The sequence below is a fragment of the Orbicella franksi genome, chromosome 12, assembly GCF_964199315.1.
Source record: "Orbicella franksi chromosome 12, jaOrbFran1.1, whole genome shotgun sequence".
NCBI classification, from domain to species: domain Eukaryota; kingdom Metazoa; phylum Cnidaria; class Anthozoa; order Scleractinia; family Merulinidae; genus Orbicella; species Orbicella franksi.
In genome coordinates this window covers 9,345,241-9,367,766 of record NC_138156.1, presented here as the reverse complement: position 1 = coordinate 9,367,766, position 22,526 = coordinate 9,345,241, and the positions used below count along the sequence as shown (strand labels likewise).

General features: G+C 40.7%; 1 protein-coding gene and 3 pseudogenes across 1 annotated transcript; 3 read left to right on the top strand and 1 right to left on the bottom strand.

Moving 5' to 3' along the window:
• The first annotated feature begins 2,672 nt into the window (after positions 1-2,672).
• LOC145463869 (BTB/POZ domain-containing protein 6 pseudogene) lies at positions 2,673-4,047 on the top strand (annotated as a pseudogene).
• An 8,178-nt stretch (positions 4,048-12,225) lies between these two features.
• Positions 12,226-15,721, bottom strand: LOC145463432 (uncharacterized; annotated as a pseudogene).
• Positions 15,722-16,468: 747 nt separating this feature from the next.
• Positions 16,469-18,592, top strand: LOC145463474 (BTB/POZ domain-containing protein 6 pseudogene; annotated as a pseudogene).
• Positions 18,593-19,205: 613 nt separating this feature from the next.
• Positions 19,206-19,644, top strand: LOC145463868 (BTB/POZ domain-containing protein 6-A-like). Its single transcript, XM_081447661.1, has 2 exons — positions 19,206-19,517; positions 19,636-19,644. The coding sequence occupies exons 1-2, from the start codon at positions 19,206-19,208 to the stop codon at positions 19,642-19,644; spliced, it is 321 nt and encodes a 106-aa protein (XP_081303787.1).
• Positions 19,645-22,526: the final 2,882 nt, after the last annotated feature.

Sequence of the window (22,526 nt, the reverse complement as noted above, 5' to 3'; positions counted from 1 at the left end):
CTTGTTACTGAGATGGTGTGAACAAAATTTTTTTATTCACATATTGTACAGGTTAAACGAAAGCTAAAGTATCGCCAGTTTGTATACGTAATCACAGAATCCTTTTAATCATGATAATGTCTCTTAATTTAAAAGCCCTTTAGTCAATAATTTTAAATCTCTCATGTCGGTTGTCTTCTCCATGTATACTTGGGTTATACGTAAGTAATGAAATCGCCAGACCCTCCTTTTTCTGCAGACATATGCAAAGTAGTCACTGTACTGCAGCATAGCGCAACCTGACAACGTTGTACAATTTTGAGCTTTTCAGCTTGTTTCATCCTAAAGAGGCCGAAGTGAAGAATAGGTTAGTTTACAAGTTAGTTTACAAGTCATTCATTAACTCTCATACATTCTTCCCCGTGTTTTTCGCCTCCCCTACCCCTTTTTGGGGAGAGCAGGGATGGCGGAGTGGTGAGAGCGCTCGCCTCCCATCAATATGGCCCGGGTTCGGTTCTGGCCCGGTGGTATATGTGGGTTGAGTTTGTTCTTGGTTCTCGCCTTGTTCCGAGTTTTTCTCCGGGTTGTCCGGTTTTCCTCCCTCAACATAAACAAACATCTCCAAATTCCAATTCCACCAGAATAGAGGACCCGCATGGAAACCAGCTAAGGCTGATGTGGCTTTAAATCTCTTAATTTCTTTCTGGTTTGCGCCTGCAAAAAGGCGTAGGGTAGCTTTTTTCGTGACGTTGAATGTCTATATATTGTATTGAAATTCTTATTTGGGTCCAAGGCTACGGAGGGCTTTGCTTACCAAGGAAATGGGAAATAATTTAAACAATAGAAATAATAAAACCCTTTTTCATAAATTCGGAAAGTGGCGAGATTTTAAAATTGTGCAATATCTTCCATTTTATCTATGATCTATGTACACCCTTTTGTCGGCTGAGCATTTTCAAGGAGGTACTATAGATTCCGGCTTGTGATATTAAGCTGGATATTAAGCTTCGTTGGGATATTAGGCTGGCTTCACATTAAATACGACTGATTCCTCAGACGTAACGAGTTCGTACAAACTCAGGCGGCCGTCGATAAAACCAGGAACATGGAACATTCCGGAGCATCCCGGAACATCGGGTAATTATCATAATTACGCGAAAAATATGTAAAATTAAATTTTTAAAACAAAAAATAAACAAAAATAAACTGGTGTCAGCTTGAAATATGAAAAGATACTATTGGGGATAGGGGAGTCGGTAGCAGAGGGGTAGGGAGCCTTGGCTATTCATTCAACTGACCACAATGTGTGCAGGCTCCTCTTCTTTCCCGCCAATTGCGTCACGTCGCTTTTCAGCGCTCTGTTTTTCAACACAAACATGAACGATTCTGACGATGAATGCCAGGTAATTCATTGCGTCTCCTTTTTTGATCCCTGATTTCTTCAACATCTGAGGTGTTTGCCGGAGCATCATACAGTTGCTTGTTACGTCAGTATTCATAGTTTTGTCCCTAGTCCATCTTCATGATGCTATTTATAATCTCCAGTTTTCGCTCCGCTCCGCTAGGAACGCCTGGCACTATGACCCGCTAAGTGCAGACTCAGCCTTTCCGGAAGCCCGAGTAACAAGCAAGTTATTATTAATAAACTAGTGGTAATCAAAGATTTATAGAGCAGCGCGTTCACGCGCGGTTTTCGCATCTCTGGTTTACTTTGGTGGTGTTCGAATGGCTCGATAGAAAACTAAGTTTGATCGAATGTCAGATAACGATCTGCACGTGAAGTTGAACTAGCGATGAATAGATTATAGCCTGCGGTAAAAGTATTTTTAATTAATTTTAAAGTATTAACTTGTACTGGACAAACATTTTCCAGGAGATGCATTTGAACTGTTGGCGACACTTAGAATTCAATTTCAGATCGCCAACACTTGGAACAAATATTTCTAGAGACAATAAAGTTTTGACCAGCGACCCCGCAAGACAGCGCGCGTGTCGCTAAATGTTTTTAAATTTTGTTTGTATTTGTTTACACTGTCATTAGAGGTCGAGCAGTTCGAACCAGTTTAGACAAGAAACTCGATGCCGAAGAGTTTCTATTTCTATCTCATGGAGAAACTATTTCTTCATGAGAAATCGTGCGCGCATACGCATATCGTTGTATTGACGTAATGAATTAAATAAAGAAATCACACTCGTGTACCCATATTTTTAGGTCTGATTAAGGAGTTCGAACGCCACCACCTTAGTTTTCTGTGAAGAACGAAATCTGGGAATAAAGAACAGTCACGTGATTTAACTGACGGTGAACGGCTGGAAGGAATGGATTACTCTTCTTAGTTGCTAGCCTTCATGATCACTCATTGCAGTCACTTTCATTTTTCTTTCTTTTTTCCTTTTTTATGTTTTTGTTTTGTTTTTTTATTTTCCGAGCTGATACCAGTTTATTTTTGTTTGATTTAATTTTTTAAAATTTCATTTTACATATTTTTCGCGTAATTATGATAATTATTCGATGTTCCGGGATGTTCCGGAATGTTCCGGGATGTTCAGGAATGTTCCATGTTCCTGGTTTTATCGACGGCCAACTCAGGCTAGCGTGAAGTGTGACCCATTAGTAAAATGAGATGCAAATTTGTTCGACCACCGCTGTTTCCAGAGTTTCTCACAAACAACGCCTTCGAGACAGCTGAAAATCTCGCTGATTGTAACCACATAGCCATGTCTGTGATCGAGAAAAACTGGCAAACAACAAAGCCAACTATCAGAGAAAGAAGCAAGCACATGTTCAACAATGATCTCTTCAGCGATGTGAAGTTTGTTGTGCGAGGAGGGCTAAATGGCGAAAGTGAAAGTAAACAAGTGATTCCTGCTCACAAGTTTGTGTTGTCGATTAGCAGTCCTGTGTTTGAAGCCATGTTTTACGGTGAGCTGGCGGAGACTACAGATTCTATTGAACTGCCTGATGGTGAGTACGACAGTCTGTTGGAGTTGTTTCGTTACATGTACAGCGATGAAGTGGTCTTGAGCGGAAGTAATGTGATGGGAGTGTTGTATATGGCGAAGAAATACATGGTGCCTTCACTGGTTGATAAATGTGCGGAATATCTGCAGGATAACTTAGATGCATCGAATGTTTTAGGTATCCTGCCACAAGCACAGAATTTTGAAGAGCAAAACCTGGTGGATCAGTGCTGGGAAGTGATCGATAAACATACAGAAGAGGCTGTGAAATCAGATGAGTTTGCGACAATTGAGAGATCCTTACTTGAATCGGTGATCGAGCGTGACACGTTGAGTATTGAAGAGATAGAGTTGTTCAAAGCGGTGAATTTGTGGGCGACAAAGAGATGTGAAGAACAAGGCTTATCGACAGATGGAAGTGAAAAAAGAAGAATTCTCGGCGAACAGATTGTGAAAGGAATACGTTTTCCAGTGATGACCCAACATGAATTTGCTGATGTTGTTCTTGACTGCGAGATACTGACACAAGACGAAACTATTACCATAGTGAAATATTTGAATTCAATTCGAAACACTCCAGTAGGATTTCCAGGGACCAAACGTACTGGTTTGAAGGAATTGTTTGAACGATGTTGCAGATTTGGTTCCGTGGTTCACACTGGCTCAGGTTATTCTTATTCACCTGGTAAAAAAGACTGTCTTGATTTTAAGGTCGACAGAGACATCTTCTTACTTGGAGTAACACTCTGCGGAAGCAAAAATTGTGAATATTCTGTAGCTATTGGGATAAAACGTTTGAGTGATTTTAGTTTGAGTGAACTTTGTAACAAAGCAGGGAAATTTTCTTCAGTGTGTATCAAGTCAGATCTAGGTTCTTACCACGGTTTCAATGTTTTCTTCGACATTCCAGTTGACATAAAGAGAAATGTGAGATACCGTGTGGAAGCCTTTATTTCTGAGGGCACCAACTCCTGTTTTGGTCAAAACGGTCAACATTCTGTTGTTTGTTCAGGAGTTAGATTTGATTTTCTAGACAGTGGTTTCAGTAGCAATGGAGCAACAGTTGAACAAGGACAATTTCCAGGGTTTCTTTTTACATTAAAATAAATGGTTAATTAATTGGCTTATTCAAATGCAGTCAAATGCACTGAGGATGAAAGCTCTCAGTTTTGAAATATATCACCCAGGTTCAATAAATTTGTGTATTCAGGAGATTTCCATTCAGCGCAAATTTGTAGCACTTTGGAAACTATAATGGACTTTGACAAGTGAAAATCTCTTTACTTTGAACAGTTGTAAACTTTTCAACATGTGAGGCAGTCTCAGTCTGATACGAGACAGGCCGTTAAAAAGCCTGCCAATGTAAATAGCTAGTGTTCTTATATAGTATAGAACTGATTGTTTCTTGATATATTAGCTCTACCATTGCTTGTAATTTTGTTATTTTGTAGTTTAGCAGTTGCAATTGCAACATTCTACAATAGAGCAGTTTTCAATTGAGTGTCCTAAAACCAAAACCAATCCAATTACTTACAATTTAGTGTACTTAGAGCGGTTTTCAATTGAGTGTCGTGAAACCAAAACCAAAACCAATTACTTACCAATTAGACTTCTCAGCTAATCTCAAACTGTTGTAAAACCAAAACCAAAACCAAAACCAAAGTAATTGTCTAATTACTTTCGACACTCACCTGAAAACCGCTCTAACCAATCTTGAACCGTAGCCAAACTAACACCAAATTAATTGCCTGATTACTTTTGACACTCAATTGAAAACCGCCCTATTATATGAATAATATCACTCGATTCCTGAATACTAATTCAGTAGTAATGCCTTGTATATTTGTTGTGATCACACAAACGCGATGTACAATACGTGATTCCTTGTTTCTATTTCCTATAAAATAAAGTAGCCTTTCCTACTGACCAGAGTGCGTTGCGAGAAAAACACCGACACAATTATGATTTGACATACCTAAAGTAATTTGCGATAAGAAATTGCAGTAGACAAGAATTTGCTGATTATTTTCATGACTGCAAGGTACTGACACAAGACGAATCTTTTATGATAGTTTTAAATATCTGAATTCAATTCAAAACAACTCAGTAGGATTTTCAGAAACCATCAGATTCGCTTCAAGAAATTGTTTGCTCATTGACTGTCGCAGATTTGGTTCCCTGGATCACACTGATTCAGGTTATCCGTATTCACCTGATAAAGAAGATCTTCAAAGACATCTCCTTACTTGGAGTTAGACTGTACAGAAGCAAAAATAATACCGTGTATTCTCAGTGTAACGATACAGGTAAAAGATCTGGATGAAAAGAAATATCTTGATTCCAAATCAGAAAAGATTTTCATGAGTCTTACAAATATGATTGAGAGTCTTATTACACCGCTTCAATATTTTCTTTTACGACCCCGGTTTTTTTTGTTTGGGGCTCCGATTATCGTTTCGAAGCTTCTATTGATTTCTGCGCCCATCTTTTGTTTTGGGCAAAATAATGGTAAAGATAATGTGCTTTGCTCAGGTGTTATATTGACAGTGCATAAGACATAGGCATGCAAGGCGTGCAAGAGTTATTTTTTGTAAATTAAAAGCCTCTGGATGTAGCAGCACTCAGAGCGCTCTTCTTAACAGTTATGATAAGGTTAATCCAACAAGTTTGTTTCTCAACGATGTACAGGAGAAAACACAAATTTAGAATTTATTTCACCTTAGGATATGTGATATCAAGCGTACTTTTATGAAGGTTTGATTTTAGCAGTCGATAAGTGGTTTTGTTTATTAGACCTACATGGACCTGTTACGAGCAAGGCAGCTAAACATCATGCAGTCTGTAATAGTAGTTAACGCTAAACGGCAGATTGGTGTTGATTCTGGATAATTTTTCTGACTCATTTTATGACAAGAACCAATTAAATTATAACACCGTCACGCGATAGTATGGTCTCATTCCGTTACCAACAATGATCGTAGTTTTTTCGGTTTTGATATTCCACGAAACCACTTTAAATTATATCGATATCAAAACCTATTTAAACGAGAAGATATTATTGAAGGTAAACAGCGTTACCTTATTGAAGACTTGAAACAACCAGACGCATAAAAAACTGTGTAACCTTAACAAGACGCCGTGAAATCTGTAGACTTGAGGAACTGAGTTTCCTCGTCCCATTACACTTCTCAACGCCTTAGAGCCTTTTTGGTGAAGAACCACTGTGTCGCCTCAAAGTCTAATCTAATTAATTTGCAGTTTAACTTGCCGCCGTGGAGTCTTCAGGAATATTTGAAGAGTTTCGATAAAACAAACCTTTAAGGGACGGACCATTAAAAAAGTGACAGCGAGGTGGGGAAAAAAACAGAATAAAACAATTCATGCAAGGGAGGGTGACTGCAAAAAAAATTCGTGCAAAGAAGAAGTGAAGAAAAAAAATCCTGTGGAGTGAATTGCGCTGTCGGGCTCACAAACTGTACTCGCCTGAAGGGCACCTCGGCAGCCACTTTATACTGCAGTTTTAATTTATTGGGCCTGGTGGAATCCCCATTCACCTGGTTTCCTATTCAATTAGGAAAACGTTCATTTTTCTCTTTCAAGACTGACACATTTTGTGAGCAGCAACCTCATCATGAACACCGGTAGTTAACGACCCTTGCAGAAAAACCTTTATGGATAAATAGCTATCATGCTTGATTCGTTTGCACTTGAGCAAGCACATACCGTGTTTTGAAAGCCTCGGCATATTGGAGTGATTTCACAACTGACCTGTATAAATGACGATTGTGGAAACAGATGTGCACACCCTTGGCGAACCGTAACACTTCCCCTAAGATGGCCGCTAAGGTCAACGTTAAAGAAATGTCGTAATCAAAGACAATCACTGAGCTGTTAACACGACTGATGCATTTAGTACAGGTTGTTTCAATCTATTTTAGGTTTTTGACAAAGTATTCGATGCATTATCATTCAAGTCCAATCGATACATTAAATTTATCGGCTGAGAATCGTGGAAAACGCAACCGTTTGAAAAAGCTTCAATTTCGCAAAATTTTCTTATTCCTCTACGGGAATAAGCCGTTTGGCCCCATATTTGTTTCTGGACGGCCACTCCGAGATTCCTAGCTAAAACCTTGCTTCACTGCATGCCAAGAACGAATTTTATTACAAGGGGAAGATATTATTGAAGATATTTCCCTAAAATCAAACACAAAATATGTAATGCAGTCCCATCAGTTAGGTAATAGCAGTTAAATGTGTCTTATGCTTGGTTATGTTTCCCCCGGAGTAGAATTTTGACAGTAAAACAAAACGACTGTGTGAAAGATAAAAATAATTTGTTTGAAGCTTGTTCCAGGCAATCCGATTGTGGCGAGTGTCAAGATTCAGATTGTAACAGTAGAATATGTCCGACTCCCCCGGCAAAAAAAAAAAAAAAAATTCCTGCGGGGAACTTGACCCCGAAAAAACGATAGGGGGACTGAACATCAACTAATAGGGATTGGATTGCTAAGTTTAAATTTGACAGCCCCATTATATTGCTGGTGATTTGGATGTTAACTGTTAACTGTTCTTGACTGAGCAGTAAATAAGTTTTAATTTTCTGTAATTATAAGACATTTTTAAAGGGTCGTCTCTTTTAAGATCGATAGAGTACAGTGGATGTGCATTTTTCTTTAAATTTTTAAGTGTTTTATTTATCATGAAAAGGTTAATTTCGAGGGAAAAAATGTGCGGTACTTTCCAATGAGAAATTTCCGTCTTTTGTACTACCAAGGAATGCGATAATATTACAACACCTTATTATCCAATTTCTACCAAATTTCTGCTCCATTTTCTATCAAGTGGCATAGTCGCTTACGGGAGGTTAAAAACAAAAGAAAATTTCAACCTTTTAGCTCTTAAAGTGGCCGTGGTCGCTTACGAGAGGAGGTCGCTTACAAGAGGTTCCAAATATAGTGATTTGATCTGGAAACTTTTGGTATTTTAGAAAACTGGTCGCTGAGGATAGGTGGTCGCTTACGAGAGGTCGTGGCAACCGGAGGTTCGACTGAAGTTGTTCACGTTGACCTAAGGGTTCCTTTCCTAACAGACTGCAAGTAGTCCCTCTTTCGCTTAGTCTGTCGAGCTAGAACTTCTTTCGATTTACGCCTGACGGACTAGGCGAGAGAGGGACTCTTCTCTGGGAAATTCATCTTTTAGAATCCTTTTAATGAGGAGGGATTTTTGGCTTTAGGATTTGAGCGAATGTTTCCCTTAAGTATATTCCCAAAGAACTCTTGTTTCTGAAATAGTGTAAACAGAATTTTTCTATTCACATATTGCACAGCTTAAACGAAAGCAAAAGTATCGCTCGTTTGTATACTTAACCATAGAATCCTTTTCAAATCATGATGATGTATTCTAGTTTAAAAACTCTTTAGTCCAAAATTTTAAATGAAATATGGAACGTGCTTTTAAAAAATGAAACCATCTCATGTCCGTTGTCTTCTCCATGTACACTTGGGTCATACGTATGTAATGAAATCGCCAGACCCTCCTTTTTCTGCAGAAATGCAAAGTAATCACAGTACTGTAGCATAGCGCAACTCTGACAACGTGGTACAGTTTTGAGCTGTTCAGCTTGTGTCATCGTAAAGAGGCCGAACTGAAGAATAGGTTAGTTTACAAGTTAGGCCCAGTTCAGAGGCCAAACTTTCCATGAGGAGGGGGGCGTAAGGGTTTGCGGTGATGCGGTTTTGCGTTATTTTTGGTGCGGTTTTACGGAAATCCTTATTTAAACCTACGGTATTGCGGTTTTATAAGACTAAGCGGTTTGCGGTTTTCATAAATTTTGGATCGCGGTAATCGCTAAAAAAGAGACTGCAGCCGTCTGCGCTTTCCAGTTATATCAGTTATTACTCGGATCCTGACGCTTTCGATGACTTTTGATCTCTTGTTTATGTTTTACAAGGGACCATTGTTGTGCAAGCAAGCTTTGTGTTTGTAATTTCCGCTTTTTCCAGTTAATAATTACTAATTATAAGAGGATCGTAGACTCGAAGTATAATTAGGATTATACGAGAATAAACGAGACGAATATAACAATGTATTGCCTTTATTGCTTCAAAATAAAACAGCGAAATTCAAAGAATACATCCAAAAAAGGAAAAAACATCAACGTCATAAGGTATCCGGGACCTCACACTGAGAGCCCCTCTATCGCCCGGGGCCACCCCAAAGTATCGCCTTTTTGCTCAGCGGCCAAGACCTGAAACAGAACAATAACAATGACATTAGAAAACGAAAGGGGTGGGAAAAAAGGGGGCGGTATACATTGTTATATTCGTCTCGTTTATTCTCGTATAATCCTAATTATACTTCGGGTCAACGACCCTCTTATAATTAGTAATTATACTTCACCTAAACTCGCCTTATATAACAATGTAAGTTCAAAGCAAGTCTAACGTTTCAACACTGCCCGGCTAGCAGTGGGATCAAACTGGGGTCGATAATAGAATTTCAGGAAGGTACGCTCGCCCGACCAATCAGCCATCTCGAGAATTTGTGCCAAGGTAACTCCACTCTGGGCTGCGGTAGATGTGGATGCACCACGAACAGAGTGGCACTGAAAAACTGAGGTATCAATTCCAGAGGCTGACAGGATTGAGCGGACCCACCTAGAAACCGTGTTTGTCGAAACTGGTTTGTGGGGAGCTACAAATGACAAGAAGAGTTTGTTGGGGCTTTAAGGGTTTGAGGGCCGCCACTGGGAAGTGCGCGCCTCATATTCCTTCAAGCAATCTACTGGGCATAAATCCCTCACTTCCACAAAGGCAGGGTGGAAGGACACTTTTACAGGTTGACCCAAACGAACCACCTTGGTAAGCTCTGGGAGATTGAAAACTACCTCTTCTGACAAAAATTTTCGGAAACGCAAATCATGAGCCTGCACTTCGGAGCTTCTTTCAGCTGAAGTAAGCATAAACAGAATTGCTAATTTCAGCGACAGAGACTCTAAGGACAGTTGGTCATTGGGGCCAAGAGATACGAGATAATCAAGAACTTTGCTAACTTTCCAAGAGTTGGTGTACCTTGGCAAAAGAGGTTTGCACTGAAAAACACCTTTAAGGAGTTGAAAAACTAACGGGTGTTCCCCAACCCTCACTGAGTCAATAGGGGGGTGTGTTTTGGAAATAGCAAACCTATGGAGGTTGATTGTCCTGTACTCTCTTCCAAGATGGAATAAATGTGTCAGACATTCAATGATTGCATTCAAAGGTGCTGAAACTGGATTAATTTGTTTTGATAAACACCTGCTAACCCACTGTTTCCAAGCAGAGTCATAACAGGCTTCTGTGGATTTACGCCAAGCGGACAAGAGAAGGGTTTTAGCTTCGTGCGAAATGCTATTTGCCTCGAACTGTTGGCTGAGACAAGCCATGCGGCTAAAACAAGGGCTTGTAAGGGGTGTTGCTCCTGTTCCCTGGTCAGTAGGTTGGGGGAGGGTGGGAGGAGCAGTGGTTGCTCCACACACAGCTCCAGGAGCAGAGGGAACCAGGATTGCATTTCCCAAACCGGGGTAACTATCACAAGACTTGGAATTTGTTAACGGATGACCTGTTTGAGGCAACGCCCAATCAGTACGAATGGCGGGAATGCATAACCTCTGTGTTGGACCCAGTTTAGAGAAAAAGCATCCGTCGCTTCTGCTCCTGCGTCTGGCTTCCAACTCACATAACGAGGGAGTTGGTTGGTTAGCCGAGAGGCAAAAAGGTCTATTTCTAGAGGACCCCAAAGCAGATTTATTTGCTGGAATATTTCGGGCATGAGTTTCCAATCGCTGGAGTCGCCCAGCGATCGGGACTGCTCGTCGGCTATTACATTTAGATACCCTGGTAGGTGTTGTGCGACTATAGTTATGTCTCTGTGGAGACACCACTGCCATATTTGATAGGTCAAGGAAGCGAGAATGCATGAGGATGTGCCCCCCATTTTGTTTAGGTAAGCAACTGATGTCTGGTTGTCCATTAACAGAAGGACTTTGATATGGCATCTGTCTTTTACGAATGATTTCAGAGCAAATCCTCCCGCTATCAGTTCCAGGCAGTTTATGTGCAATAAACGCTCGGCCTGAGACCAATGTCCCCCTGTGCGAAGGTCCCCACAACGAGCCCCCCCAGCCTAGAGATGAAGCATCTGTTTCTATAACTATATGGGGCATTTTGATACTAGACTTTTGCCATTCCAGGCTAGCAGGTTGTCTCGCCACCAAATCAATTCCTCCCTGGCTTCTGGGGTGAAGGTTGCTAATGCTTCGTAGTCCTGTGAATGACTGAGAGCAAGGTGTTTTACCCGCTGGAGGTGGCGGTAGTTTAGGGGAGCAGGGAAAACTGCTTTAATGGATGCATTTAGCTTCCCTAGAAACCGAGAGAGTTCTCTTACAGAAACCGGGTTGTTGCTCAGCAAGGACTAACTCTCTCTCCTGATTTGACGAAGTTTGTCGTGGGTTAAGGACAGAGTCATAGTTACTGAGTTGGCTGTGAACGCAGAAACTCTAACTGTTGACTGGGAGTTAGAACTGACTTTTTGTGGTTGATCACAAAGCCCAAGCTGGTTACCAAGTTGACTGCCAGGTTGGCATGGGCTTTGGCTATCTCGACTGACTCTGCCATGATCAGGATGTCGTCCAAATAAATAATCAGTCGTACACCTTGTTTGCGTAACAATGCTACGACTGGTCTTAGTATCTTGGTGAACACCAGGGGTGCTGAAGCTAGCCCAAAGGGGAGGCACAAGAATTCCAGGAGGGTATCTTTCCAAAGGAATCTGAGATACTTTTGATGGTTTTTCCAAATTGGAATGGTAAAGTATGCGTCTTTTAAATCGATCTTTACTAGGTGGTCGTTTTCTTTGAGAAGATCCCGCAACATGTGAATACCCTCCATTTTGAAATGCTGGTATTCTAAGAATTGATTTAGCCCTTTGAGATTGATAACGGGGTGTTGACCTCCTCCCTTTTTGGGAACTATAAAAAGAGAACTGACAAAATCGTCTCGCGGGTGAGAGTTGGGAACTGCATGAACTGCCCCTTTTTGTTTCATTTCTTTGACTTCTTCGTCTATTAAGCTGGCTTGAGTATCTGACACATGTGTACTGGGTATGTGACTCTGAAATGGTTCCATCAACAAGGGGAGGCGGTACCCTTAGATAACATTTAGTACCCAGGGGTCTGAAGTTGCCACTGGGGAAGAAAACTTTGCAACCGACCTCCCAAAGGAGTTAAATTTGTGCTTAACAATAAATCTGGATTTGCAAACTACCTTGGGAAATTAGAGGCTTGAGATGTTGGGTGTCCCCCTGGAAGACCCTCTCCGGTGAAATCGGCCGCCCCTCCAAGGGGTGCGGTTGTGGGACGATCTGCCTCTGAAAAAACTGTTGCCTCGCGGGCTGTAATGGCCCTCCCAGCTCGGCTTTGAGCTTTGGGAGGGCCGAGCATGAAAAAACTTTTTTCAAACATGGCCAGGTTTACGCAAGGCAGACGAGATCACCTTGGCGGTTTCGGTACGTTTACTAACCTTTTCTTCCAAGCCTGGGCCAAACAAATCTTTCTTGCATTCTGGAAAGCTTTCTTTAGCGAGGGAACCGTAATCAGAGCCAAGTTTATCCAGAACAAGCCTCCGGCGCCAGGTAGTCATGTGGCTGCAGGCATTTCCTAGTAAAAACAGGGCTTTAGAAATGCAGGTCTGGATTACATCCACCGACAAAGGTTTCGGCGCTATTCATGTGCTCTCACGCCATTGCTAGTGGGCCAGTAACATCAAGGATGAGGTCTTATGACTTTTTTATCGGTTTATCCACAGGTTTAGCTTGTGGGACCAAGTCACCCAAGTACGAATCCCGGTTAGGAGTAAAAACGCATTCCACGTTCGGGCGCGGGAAATCTTTCACGATCGCCCGTTGTTCAAACGCGGAAAGTTCCTTCGTAAATAACAAGGGAAGTAGAGCAGACAACTCATCTGATGCTTCCCAGCGGCCAGAGGTTGTAAGTTCATCCTTTAGTTCTACAGAGGCCGGCAAATCATTCGAACCTACCCATCAATTGTAATGAGTGGAGGTATCTGAACACGAGGTTTCTTATTGTTGCTTGCGTTTGGCTCATCTCCTTCAGGAGCACGTTTGTCTTTCGTAGCTGAGCCTTTGTTGATCCGGAGGCTTCACCGGAGTTAATAACCGATTTTGATGACCCAGATGGTTTACTGGGATCCGTCTCGTTTGTTGAACTGGCGAGGGAACCGGTGGATGAACTTGCAAAGTTCGATGAAACAGAAATTTGTTTTGCAACAGCTTCGGATAGAGAGGCGATGAACGTACTGTTCGATAAGAGTTCAGCTATCGGACTAGGGTCACGATGGCTGCTAAGAGTGGCAAGAGAAGGTGGATTACCTGAGATATCGCATCCACTGACGAGCTCATCTTTGTCTGCCATCTTCTCGCACGGGGGAGCGAAGCAAAACGGCGATACTTTGGGGTGGCCCTGGGTGATAGAGGGGCTCTCAGTGTGAGGTCCCGGATGCCTTATGACGTTGATGTTTTTTCCTTTTTTGGATGTATTCTTTGAATTTCGCTGTTTTATTTTGAAGCAAGAAAGGAAATACATTATTATATGAGGCGAGTTTTGGCGAAGTATAATTGGTATTATCTTTTTCTCGGCTCATGAGCGGGCGGAATTCAACAAATCCTGCAATCTGATTGGTTCCTGGAGCGGGCGGAATTTTCTCATCCAGACCGCCACAGCGGGCGGAATCCGTCAAGTTGATCTATTTTCGTGAATGAATTAGCGGTAATCGTCATCTTTCGTCCTTTTTACACTTCCATAGACGATTAATCAGCGCAACTTTATCTCTATTCACCTTAAAATGGCAAGGAAAGTCACTGTATGTAAATTCAATCGAGTTTCTTGAAGTTGTGAGAGTTTGTTTGGCTGTTTGTAGCTCGGCGCTGTAATGGCGCGTAATCCTCTGTCTCTCTCTGTACAATTTTGATTAAAAAACAAGTCAATTTCAGTCGAGTTTACCTCTCCAATCGTTGCCGTATTTGAGAGAATTTCTGTGGAATACACTTCACGAATTTCCTCGCTATCTGCCGCTCAATTTACGGTAGAAAAGTCTGATTTCGAGTGATTCGTAACGACGGACAGAAATTGTTTTTGTAGTACAACTTCAAACTTTGCACGAAATTTCACACCGGAAAAACACTTTTAGAGAACTTAAATGGCGAACTAAATGCAACTAACATAGAGTAGTTCGGTATAAATCTGTTCTTTAATACATCTTTCTTTGACTAGTATCTGAGTTACTCGCTCGTTCGCTCGTTAGATTTTTTACCAATGGTTTGTAGAGTCTGTAGCTAGACGGCGCGTAAGCCAATTCAATGACAAAGTTGCGTAAACAAACCCACTTGTACGCCAATTTACCGCAAGAAAAAAAAGATATACATGTTATTGTCCGGCTTAGGGTCGGTCCGTATAGTGAAAAACTGTGACCTCGGGCTTGAAAATGCTGCCCGAGGTCACAGTTTTTCCCTATACGGACCTCCCAGCCGGCCAATAACATACATTGATTAACCATTTTATTCAATGATACGTCGACTTGTTGACTTTCCGGGCTGGGAATCTTTCGCTCAGATTTCCTACAGTATTTGCCGTGGCCTCGTGCAGGACAATGTTTGCCGAGCAAGAAGAAGTGGTCATGAGGATGGTCAGGGAGAAACGATGTTCCTTAAAGGAGAGATTGGAAGCTCAGCGACGTTTCTTCTGGGAGCAAGAACTCGCTTCGGGAGAGTTATAACGTTTCAACAATCGTTTGATTTACTGAACACTTCATGTAGGCTCGATTACCAGCCGCTGTTCGGAAAAGGAGCGCGCGCTCCTCCCCCGAACTCGAGCCTACACTTAATGGGGCTGACTACGTTGTCTTCGGGTTATTCAAAATTCTTCTTGGAAAGATGTTAAATGAAATTTAAGGTTGATTCAGTCAAATTGCGGCATAAAATGGGTGTTCCGAGCTCGTATTCGGGATATTTGAGCTTGAAAACTATCATCTTGACAAATTTTCACCAAAAAAAGCTCGCGGAAAGCTTGCGTTGTGTAACATTCGAGTGGTTTCCAGTGCTGAAGTCGTAAACATCGGTGTTTTTCAATTGCGTAACTCAGCAGTATTCGTGCAGGCGCGAGCGCGCTTATTTTTGTTCCACAGCAGCATAACGAAGTCAGGCCCACGGACGCGTGTCAATTATTGATCTTTTACGGAGTCATTGAAGTCGTCGATACTCATCAGAGTACACGATGATAAGATCATTTACAATATTACAATATTATTTTATGAGTGCGATGATCATGATTTGATTAACATTAACCTACACTTTTATCAAAGTAAATAAGATCGTATTTCTAATGGAATGGCGAACTAGAAGTAATGATGGCGGCGCCGTACCACATTTGTAACTACGGTTTCGGTATTTTTGGTAAATTTCCATGCGGTATTGCTGTTTTTTACGTTTTCTTCTACGCGGTTTCAGTTGCGGTTTTCGGACCCCCTTTACGCCCCCCTCCATGAGCCGAACCAAATACATTGTATTAAGCACATGAAAAGTTCGATGTTTGAATCAGTTAAGAACGACTATTTGAATTTGGAACGGCCCAGCCGTTCTTCCCGCCTAGCTCAGCCGGGAATTTCGGCTTTGGGACGGCTTTGAATCAGACGTCGAACTTTTCATGAGCCGAACCTGATGCATAAATTATTATAACGTATATTTTCCAAGCAGTTTTCACTTTGCTTGAAAATCGCTGACATTTCGATGTGATTTAGTTTAAACTAAATAAAGTTCGGTGAGTTAAGTTCGACATCTGAATCAACAGGTGTACTTTTGATAATTTGGGTCGGTCCAAATTCGAATTAACTTCGGCTCATAAAAAGTTCGGCGTCTGAACTGGGCCTTAGACTAACTTTACAAGTCATTCGTTAACTGTCATACATTCTTCCTCGTGTTTTTTGCCTCCCCTACCCCTTTCTGGGGAGAGCAGGGATGGCGGAGTGGTGAGAGCGCTCGCCTCCCACCAATATAATGTGGCCCAGGTTCGATTCCGGCCCGGCGCCATATGTGGGTTGAGTTTGTTCTTGGTTCTCGCATTGTTCCGAGTTTTTCTCCGGGTTCTCCGGTTTTCCTCCCTCAAAATAAACCAACATCTCCAAATTCCAATTCCACCAGGATAGAGGACCCGCATGGAAACCAGCTAAGGCTGATGTGGCTTTAAATCTCTTAATTTCTTTTCCGTTTGCGCCTGCAAAAAGGCGTAGGGTAGCTTTTTTCGTGACGTTGAATATCTATATATGGTATTAAAATTCTTATTTGGGTCCAAGGCTATGGAGGGCTTTGCTTACCAAGGCTATGAAGGGCTTTGCTTACCAACGAAATGGAAAGTAATTTCAACAATAGTAATAATAAAAACTTTTTTTAATAATTCGTAAAGAGGCGAGAGTTTAAAATTCTGAAATATCTTCCATTTTATCTCCGATCCACATCCCTTTCTCGGCTGTGCATTTTCAAGGAGGTACTATAGCTTCCGGCTTGGGCCTGACTAAGCTGGATATTAAGCTTCGTTCGGATATTAATATAAGCTGGCTTCACATTAAATACTACTGATTCCTCAGATGTAACGAGTTCGTACAAACTCAGGCTAGCGTGAAGCGTCACCCCTGCGTCACCCGCTAGTAAAATGAGATGCAAATTTGTTCGACCACCGCTGACTAGCTCTGACTGACTAATCAGTTCAATTTATTCAGTTTCCAGAGTTTCTCACAAACAAAGCCTTCCAGACAGCTAAAAATCTCGCTGATTGTAACCACATAGCCATGTCTGTTATCGAGAAAAACTGGCAAACAACAAAGCCAACTATCAGAGAAAGAAGCAAGCACATGTTCAACAATGATCTCTTCAGCGATGTCAAGTTTGTTGTGCGAGGAGGGCGCAATGGCCAAAGTGAAAGTAAACAAGTGATTCCTGCTCACAAGTTTGTGTTGTCGATTAGCAGTCCTGTGTTTGAAGCCATGTTTTACGGTGAGCTGGTGGACACTACAGATTCTATTGAACTGCCTGATGGTGAGTACGACAGTCTGTTGGAGTTGTTTCGTTACATGTACAGCGATGAAGTGATCTTGAGCGGAAGTAATGTGACGGGAGTGTTGTATTTAGCGAAGAAATACATGGTACCTTCACTGGCTGATAAATGTGCGGAATATCTGCTGGATAACTTAGATGCATCGAATGTTTTTGGTATCCTACCACAAGCACAGAATTTTGAAGAGCAAAACCTGGTGGATCGCTGCTGGATAGTGATCGATGAAGAAGCAGAAGAGGCTGTGAAATCAGATGGATTTGCGACAATTGAGAGATCCTTACTTGAAGCAGTTGTCGAACGGGACACTTTGAACATTCAGGAGATAGAGTTGTTCAAAGCGGTGAATTTGTGGGCGACAAAGAGATGTGAAGAACAAGGCTTATCAACAGATGGAAGTGACAAAAGACGAATTCTCGGAGAACGGATTGTGAAAGGAATACGTTTTCCAGTGATGACTCAACATGAATTTGCTGCTGTTGTTCTAGATTGCATGATACTGAGCCCAGAGGAAGCTTTTCAGGTTGTTAAATTTTTGAATTCAGTTCCAGACACCCAAGTGGTATTTCCAAAGACCAAACGAACTGGTACGGAATTGTTTGAGCGTTTTTGCAGATTTGAATCCGTGGTCGACACTGGCTCAGGTTATCCTTATCCTGTTTTACCTGGTAAAAAAGACTGTCTTCTTTTTACAGTTGACAAAAACATCTCCTTACCTGGATTAACACTCTGCGGAAGCAAAAATTGTGATTATTCTGTAGCTATTCAAATAGATCACTTTGAACTCTTTATGTGGAATAATGTTTGTAACAAGACGGGTAATTTTTCTTCAGTTCGTATCGAGTCAGACCTAGTTTCCTACTATGGTTTCGATGTTTTCTTTGACAGTCCAGTAGACATAAACAAAGCTGTCAGTTACCGTGTAGAAGCTACCATTTCTGGCCGTGCCAACTCTTGTTTTGGTCAAAATGGTCAATGTTCTGTGGTTTGTTCAGGGGTTAGATTTGATTTTGAAGACAGTACTGTGAGTAGCAATGGAACTACAGTCAGTCGAGGACAATTTCCAGGGTTTCTTTTTATTGTAAAATAAATGGTTAATTACTTGACCTATTCAAATACAGTCAAATACAGGATGAAAGGACTAGGTTCAATAAATTTGTTTGTTCAGACGCTTTCAATTCAGCCTAAAAATGAAGCAACTAGGAAACTATAATGGACTTCTTGTGAACTTTTCGACATGTGAGGCAGTCTCAATTAGCTCAATTAATGCGAGAAAGGGTGTTAAAAAGCCTGCCGATGTAAATAGGCTTCTTATCTAGAATAGAATGGATTGCTTCTTTCTATGTTGATTTTACAATTGCTTGTAATTTTGTTATTTTGTAGTTTAGCAGTTGCAATTACAATATTCTATTCCTGAATGCTAATTTAGTAGTAATGCCTTGTATATTTGCTTTGATCACACAAATGCGATGTGCAATACGTGATTCCTTGTTTCAATTTCCTAAGTAAAGTAACCTTTCCTACAGACCTGAGCGCGTTGCGAGAAAAACTGCGACACAACCATTATGATTTGACACACCGTTAAGTGATTTGCAGTACGAAATGGCAGTGATAAGAATTCGCTGATGATGTTCTTGACTGCAAAATACTGACACAAGACGAATCTTTAACGATAGTTTTAAGTACCTGAATTCAATTCAAAACAATCCAGTAGGATTTTTAGAGACCATCAGACTGGCTTCAAGAAATTGTTTGATCATTGACTGTCGCAAATTTGGTTCCCTGGATCACACTGATTCAGGTTATCCGTATTTATCTGATGAAGAAGATCTTCAAAGATATCTCCTTACTTGGAGTTACACTGTACAGAAGCAAAAATAATACCGTGTATTGTCAGTGTAACGATACGGGTAAAAGATTTGGGTGAAAAGAAATATCTTGATTCCAAATCGGAAAAGATTTTCCTGAGTCTTAGAAGTATGAATGAGTGTCTTATTACGCCGCTTCAATACTTTCTTTTACCAACTCGTTTTCTTAATGAAGGGCTCCGATTATCGTTTCGAAGCTTCTACTGATCTCTGAGATTGTGAAAGGAATACGTTTTCCCGTAATGACCCAACATGAATTTGCTGATGTTGTTCTTGACTGCAAGATACTGACACAAGATGAATCTATTACGATAGTGAAACATTTGAATTCAATTCGAAACACTCCAGTAGGATTTCCAGAGACCAAACGTACTGGTTTGAAGGAATTGGTTGAGCGTTGTTGCAGATTTGGTTCCGCGGTTCCCACTGGCTCAGGTTATCCTTATTCACCTGGTAAAAAAGACTGTCTTCGTTTTGGGGTCGACAAAGACATCTCCTTACTTGGAGTGACACTTTGTGGAAGTAAAGATTGTAATTACTCTGTCAATATCAGGGTAAGAAATTTATATAAGGATAATATCCTTTCTGAGAAATCAGGAAAATTTTCTTCAATGTGTATCAGGTCAGAACAAGTTTCTTACTGCGGTTTCAATGTTTTCTTCGACATTCCAGTTGACATAAAGAGGAGTGTCAGATACCGTGTGGAAGCCTTTATTTCTGAGGGCACCAACTCCTGTTTTGGTCAAAACGGTCAACATTCTGTTGTTTGTTCAGGAGTTAGATTTGATTTTCGAAACAGTTCTGAGAGCAACAATGGAACGAAAGTTGAACAAGGACAATTTCCGGGGTTTCTTTTTACTGTAAAAGAAATGGTTAATTAATTGACTTTGTCAAATACAGTCAAATACACTGAGGATGAAAGCTCTCAGTTTTGAAATATATCACCCAGGTTCAATAAATTTGTGTATTCAGGAGATTTCCATTCAGCCTAATTTTGTAGCACCTTGGAAACTATAACGGACTTTGACAAGAGAAAATCTCTTGACTTTGAACAGTTATGATCTTTTCAACATGTGAGGCAGTCTCAATCTGATACGAGATCGGCCGTTAAAGAGCCTGCCCGTGTAAATAGGGTTCTTATAAAGTATAGAATTGATTGTTTCTTCATATATTAACTTTACAATTGCTTGTAATTTTGTTATTTTGTAGTTTAGCAGTTGCAATTTCAAAATTCTACAATATTATGTGAATAATATCACTGAACATTCGATTCCTGATTGTTAATTCAGTAGTAATGCCTTATATATTTGCTTTAATCACACAAAGGTGATGTACAATACGTGATTCCTTATTTCAATTTCCTAAATAAAGTAACTTTTCCTACTAATCTGAGTGCGTTACGAGAAAAACTGCGACACAGCCATTATAATTTGACACACCGTAAAGTGATTTGCGGTAAGAAATGACAGTGACAAGAATTTACTGATGTTGTTCTTGACTGCAATATACTGACACAAGACGAATATTTTACGATAGTTTTAAGTATCTGAATTCAATTCAAAACAATCCAGTAGGATTTTCAGAGGCCATCAGACTGGCTTCAAGAAATTGTTTGCTCATTGATTGTCGCAGATTTGGTTCCCTGGATCCCACCGATTCAGGTTATCCGTATTCACTTGATAAAAAAGATCTTCAAAGACATCTCTTTACTTGGAGTTACACTGTACAGAAGCAAAAATAATACTGTGTAACGATACAGGTAAAAGATCTGGGTGAAAAGAAATATCTTATTCCAAATCAGAAAAGATTTTCCTGAGTCTTAGAAGTATGAATGAGTGTCTTATTACGCCGCTTCAAAATTTTCTTTTACTAACCCATTTTCTTAATGAGGGGCTCCGATTATCGTTTCGAAGCTTCTACTGATTTCTGGGCCCATCTTTTGTTTTGGGCAAAATATTGGTTAAGATAATGTGCTTTGTTTAGGTGTTATATTGACACTGTATGAGCCATAGGCACGCAAGGCGGGCAAGAGTTATTTTTTGTGAATTAAAAGCCTCTGGATGTAGCAGCACTCAGAGCACTCTTCTTAACAGTTATGATAAGTTTAATCCAACAAGTTTCTTTGGCAGCGATATACAGGGGAAAACACAAACTTAGAATTTATTTCACCTTAGGATATGTGATATCAAGCGTACTTTTATCAAGGTTTGATTTCGGCAGTCGATAAGAGGCTTTGGTTATTAGAACTACATGGAGCTGTTACCAGCAAGACAGCTAAACATCATGCAGTCTGCAATAGTAGCTAACGGTAAACGGCAGATTGGTGTTGATTCTGGATAATTTTTCTGACTCATTTTATGACAAGAACTAATTAAATTATAACATCGTCACGCGATAGTATGGTCTCGCTCTGTTGCCAACAATGATCGTAGTTTTTTCAAATTATATCGATATCAAAACCTATTTAAACGAGAAGATATTATTGAAGGTAAACAGCGTTACCTTATTGAAGACTTGAAACAACCAGACGCATAAAAAACTGTATAACCTTTACAAAACGCTGTGAAATCTGTAGACTTGAGGAACTGAGTTTCCTCGTCCCATTATACTTCTCAACGCCTTAGAGCCTTTTTGGTGAGAAAAAGTCAGTTTTGGAATCTGTAAAGAACCACTGCGCCGCCTCAAAGTCTAATCTAATTAATTTGCGGTTTAACTTGCCGCCATGGAGTCTCCAGGAATATTTGAAGAGTTTCCATAAAGCAAACCTTTAAGGGACGGACCATTAAAAAAGTGATTGGCGGGTGGGGAAAAAAACAAAACAAAAAAATTCATGCAAGGGAGGGTGACTGAAAAAACAAATTCGCGCGGAGAAGAATTAAGTGAAGGGAAAAAAAATCCTGCAGAAAGAATTGCACTGTCGGGCTCACAAACTGTGCACGTCTGAAGCACACCTTGGCAGCCACTTTATACTGAAGTTTTAATTTCTTGGTCCTGGTTTTCTATTCAATTAGGAAAACGTTCATTTTCCCCTTCCAAGGCTGACACATTTTGTGAGCAGCAACCTCATATGGACACTGGTAACCAAAGACCCTTGGAGAAAAAGCTTTATGGATAAACAGCCATCCTGCTTGATTCGTGTGCACTTAAGCAACCAAAACCCGTGTTTTGAAAGCCTCGGCAAGTGATTTCACATCTGACATGTATAAATGACGATTGTGGACACAGATGTGCACACCCTTGGCGAACCGTAACACTTAAGATGGCCGCTAAGATCAACGTTGAACAAATGTCGTAATCAAAGAGAAACATTGAGGTGTTAACACAACCGATGCATTTAGCACAGGCTGTTTCAATCTATTTTAAGTTTTTGACAAAGTATTCGATGCATTATCATTCAAGTCCAATCGATACATTAAATTTATCGGCTGAGAATCGTGGAAAACGCAACCGTTGAAAAAGGCTTCAATTTCGCAAAATTTTCTTATTCCTCTACGGGAATAAGCCGTTTGGCCCCATATTTGTTTCTGGACGGCCACTCCGAGATTCCTAGCTAAAACCTTGCT

Coding starts and splice junctions, on each gene's coding strand:
- LOC145463868 (XM_081447661.1), top strand. CDS start 19,206: ATGACCCAACATGAATTTGCTGATGTTGTTCTTGACTGCAAGATACTG.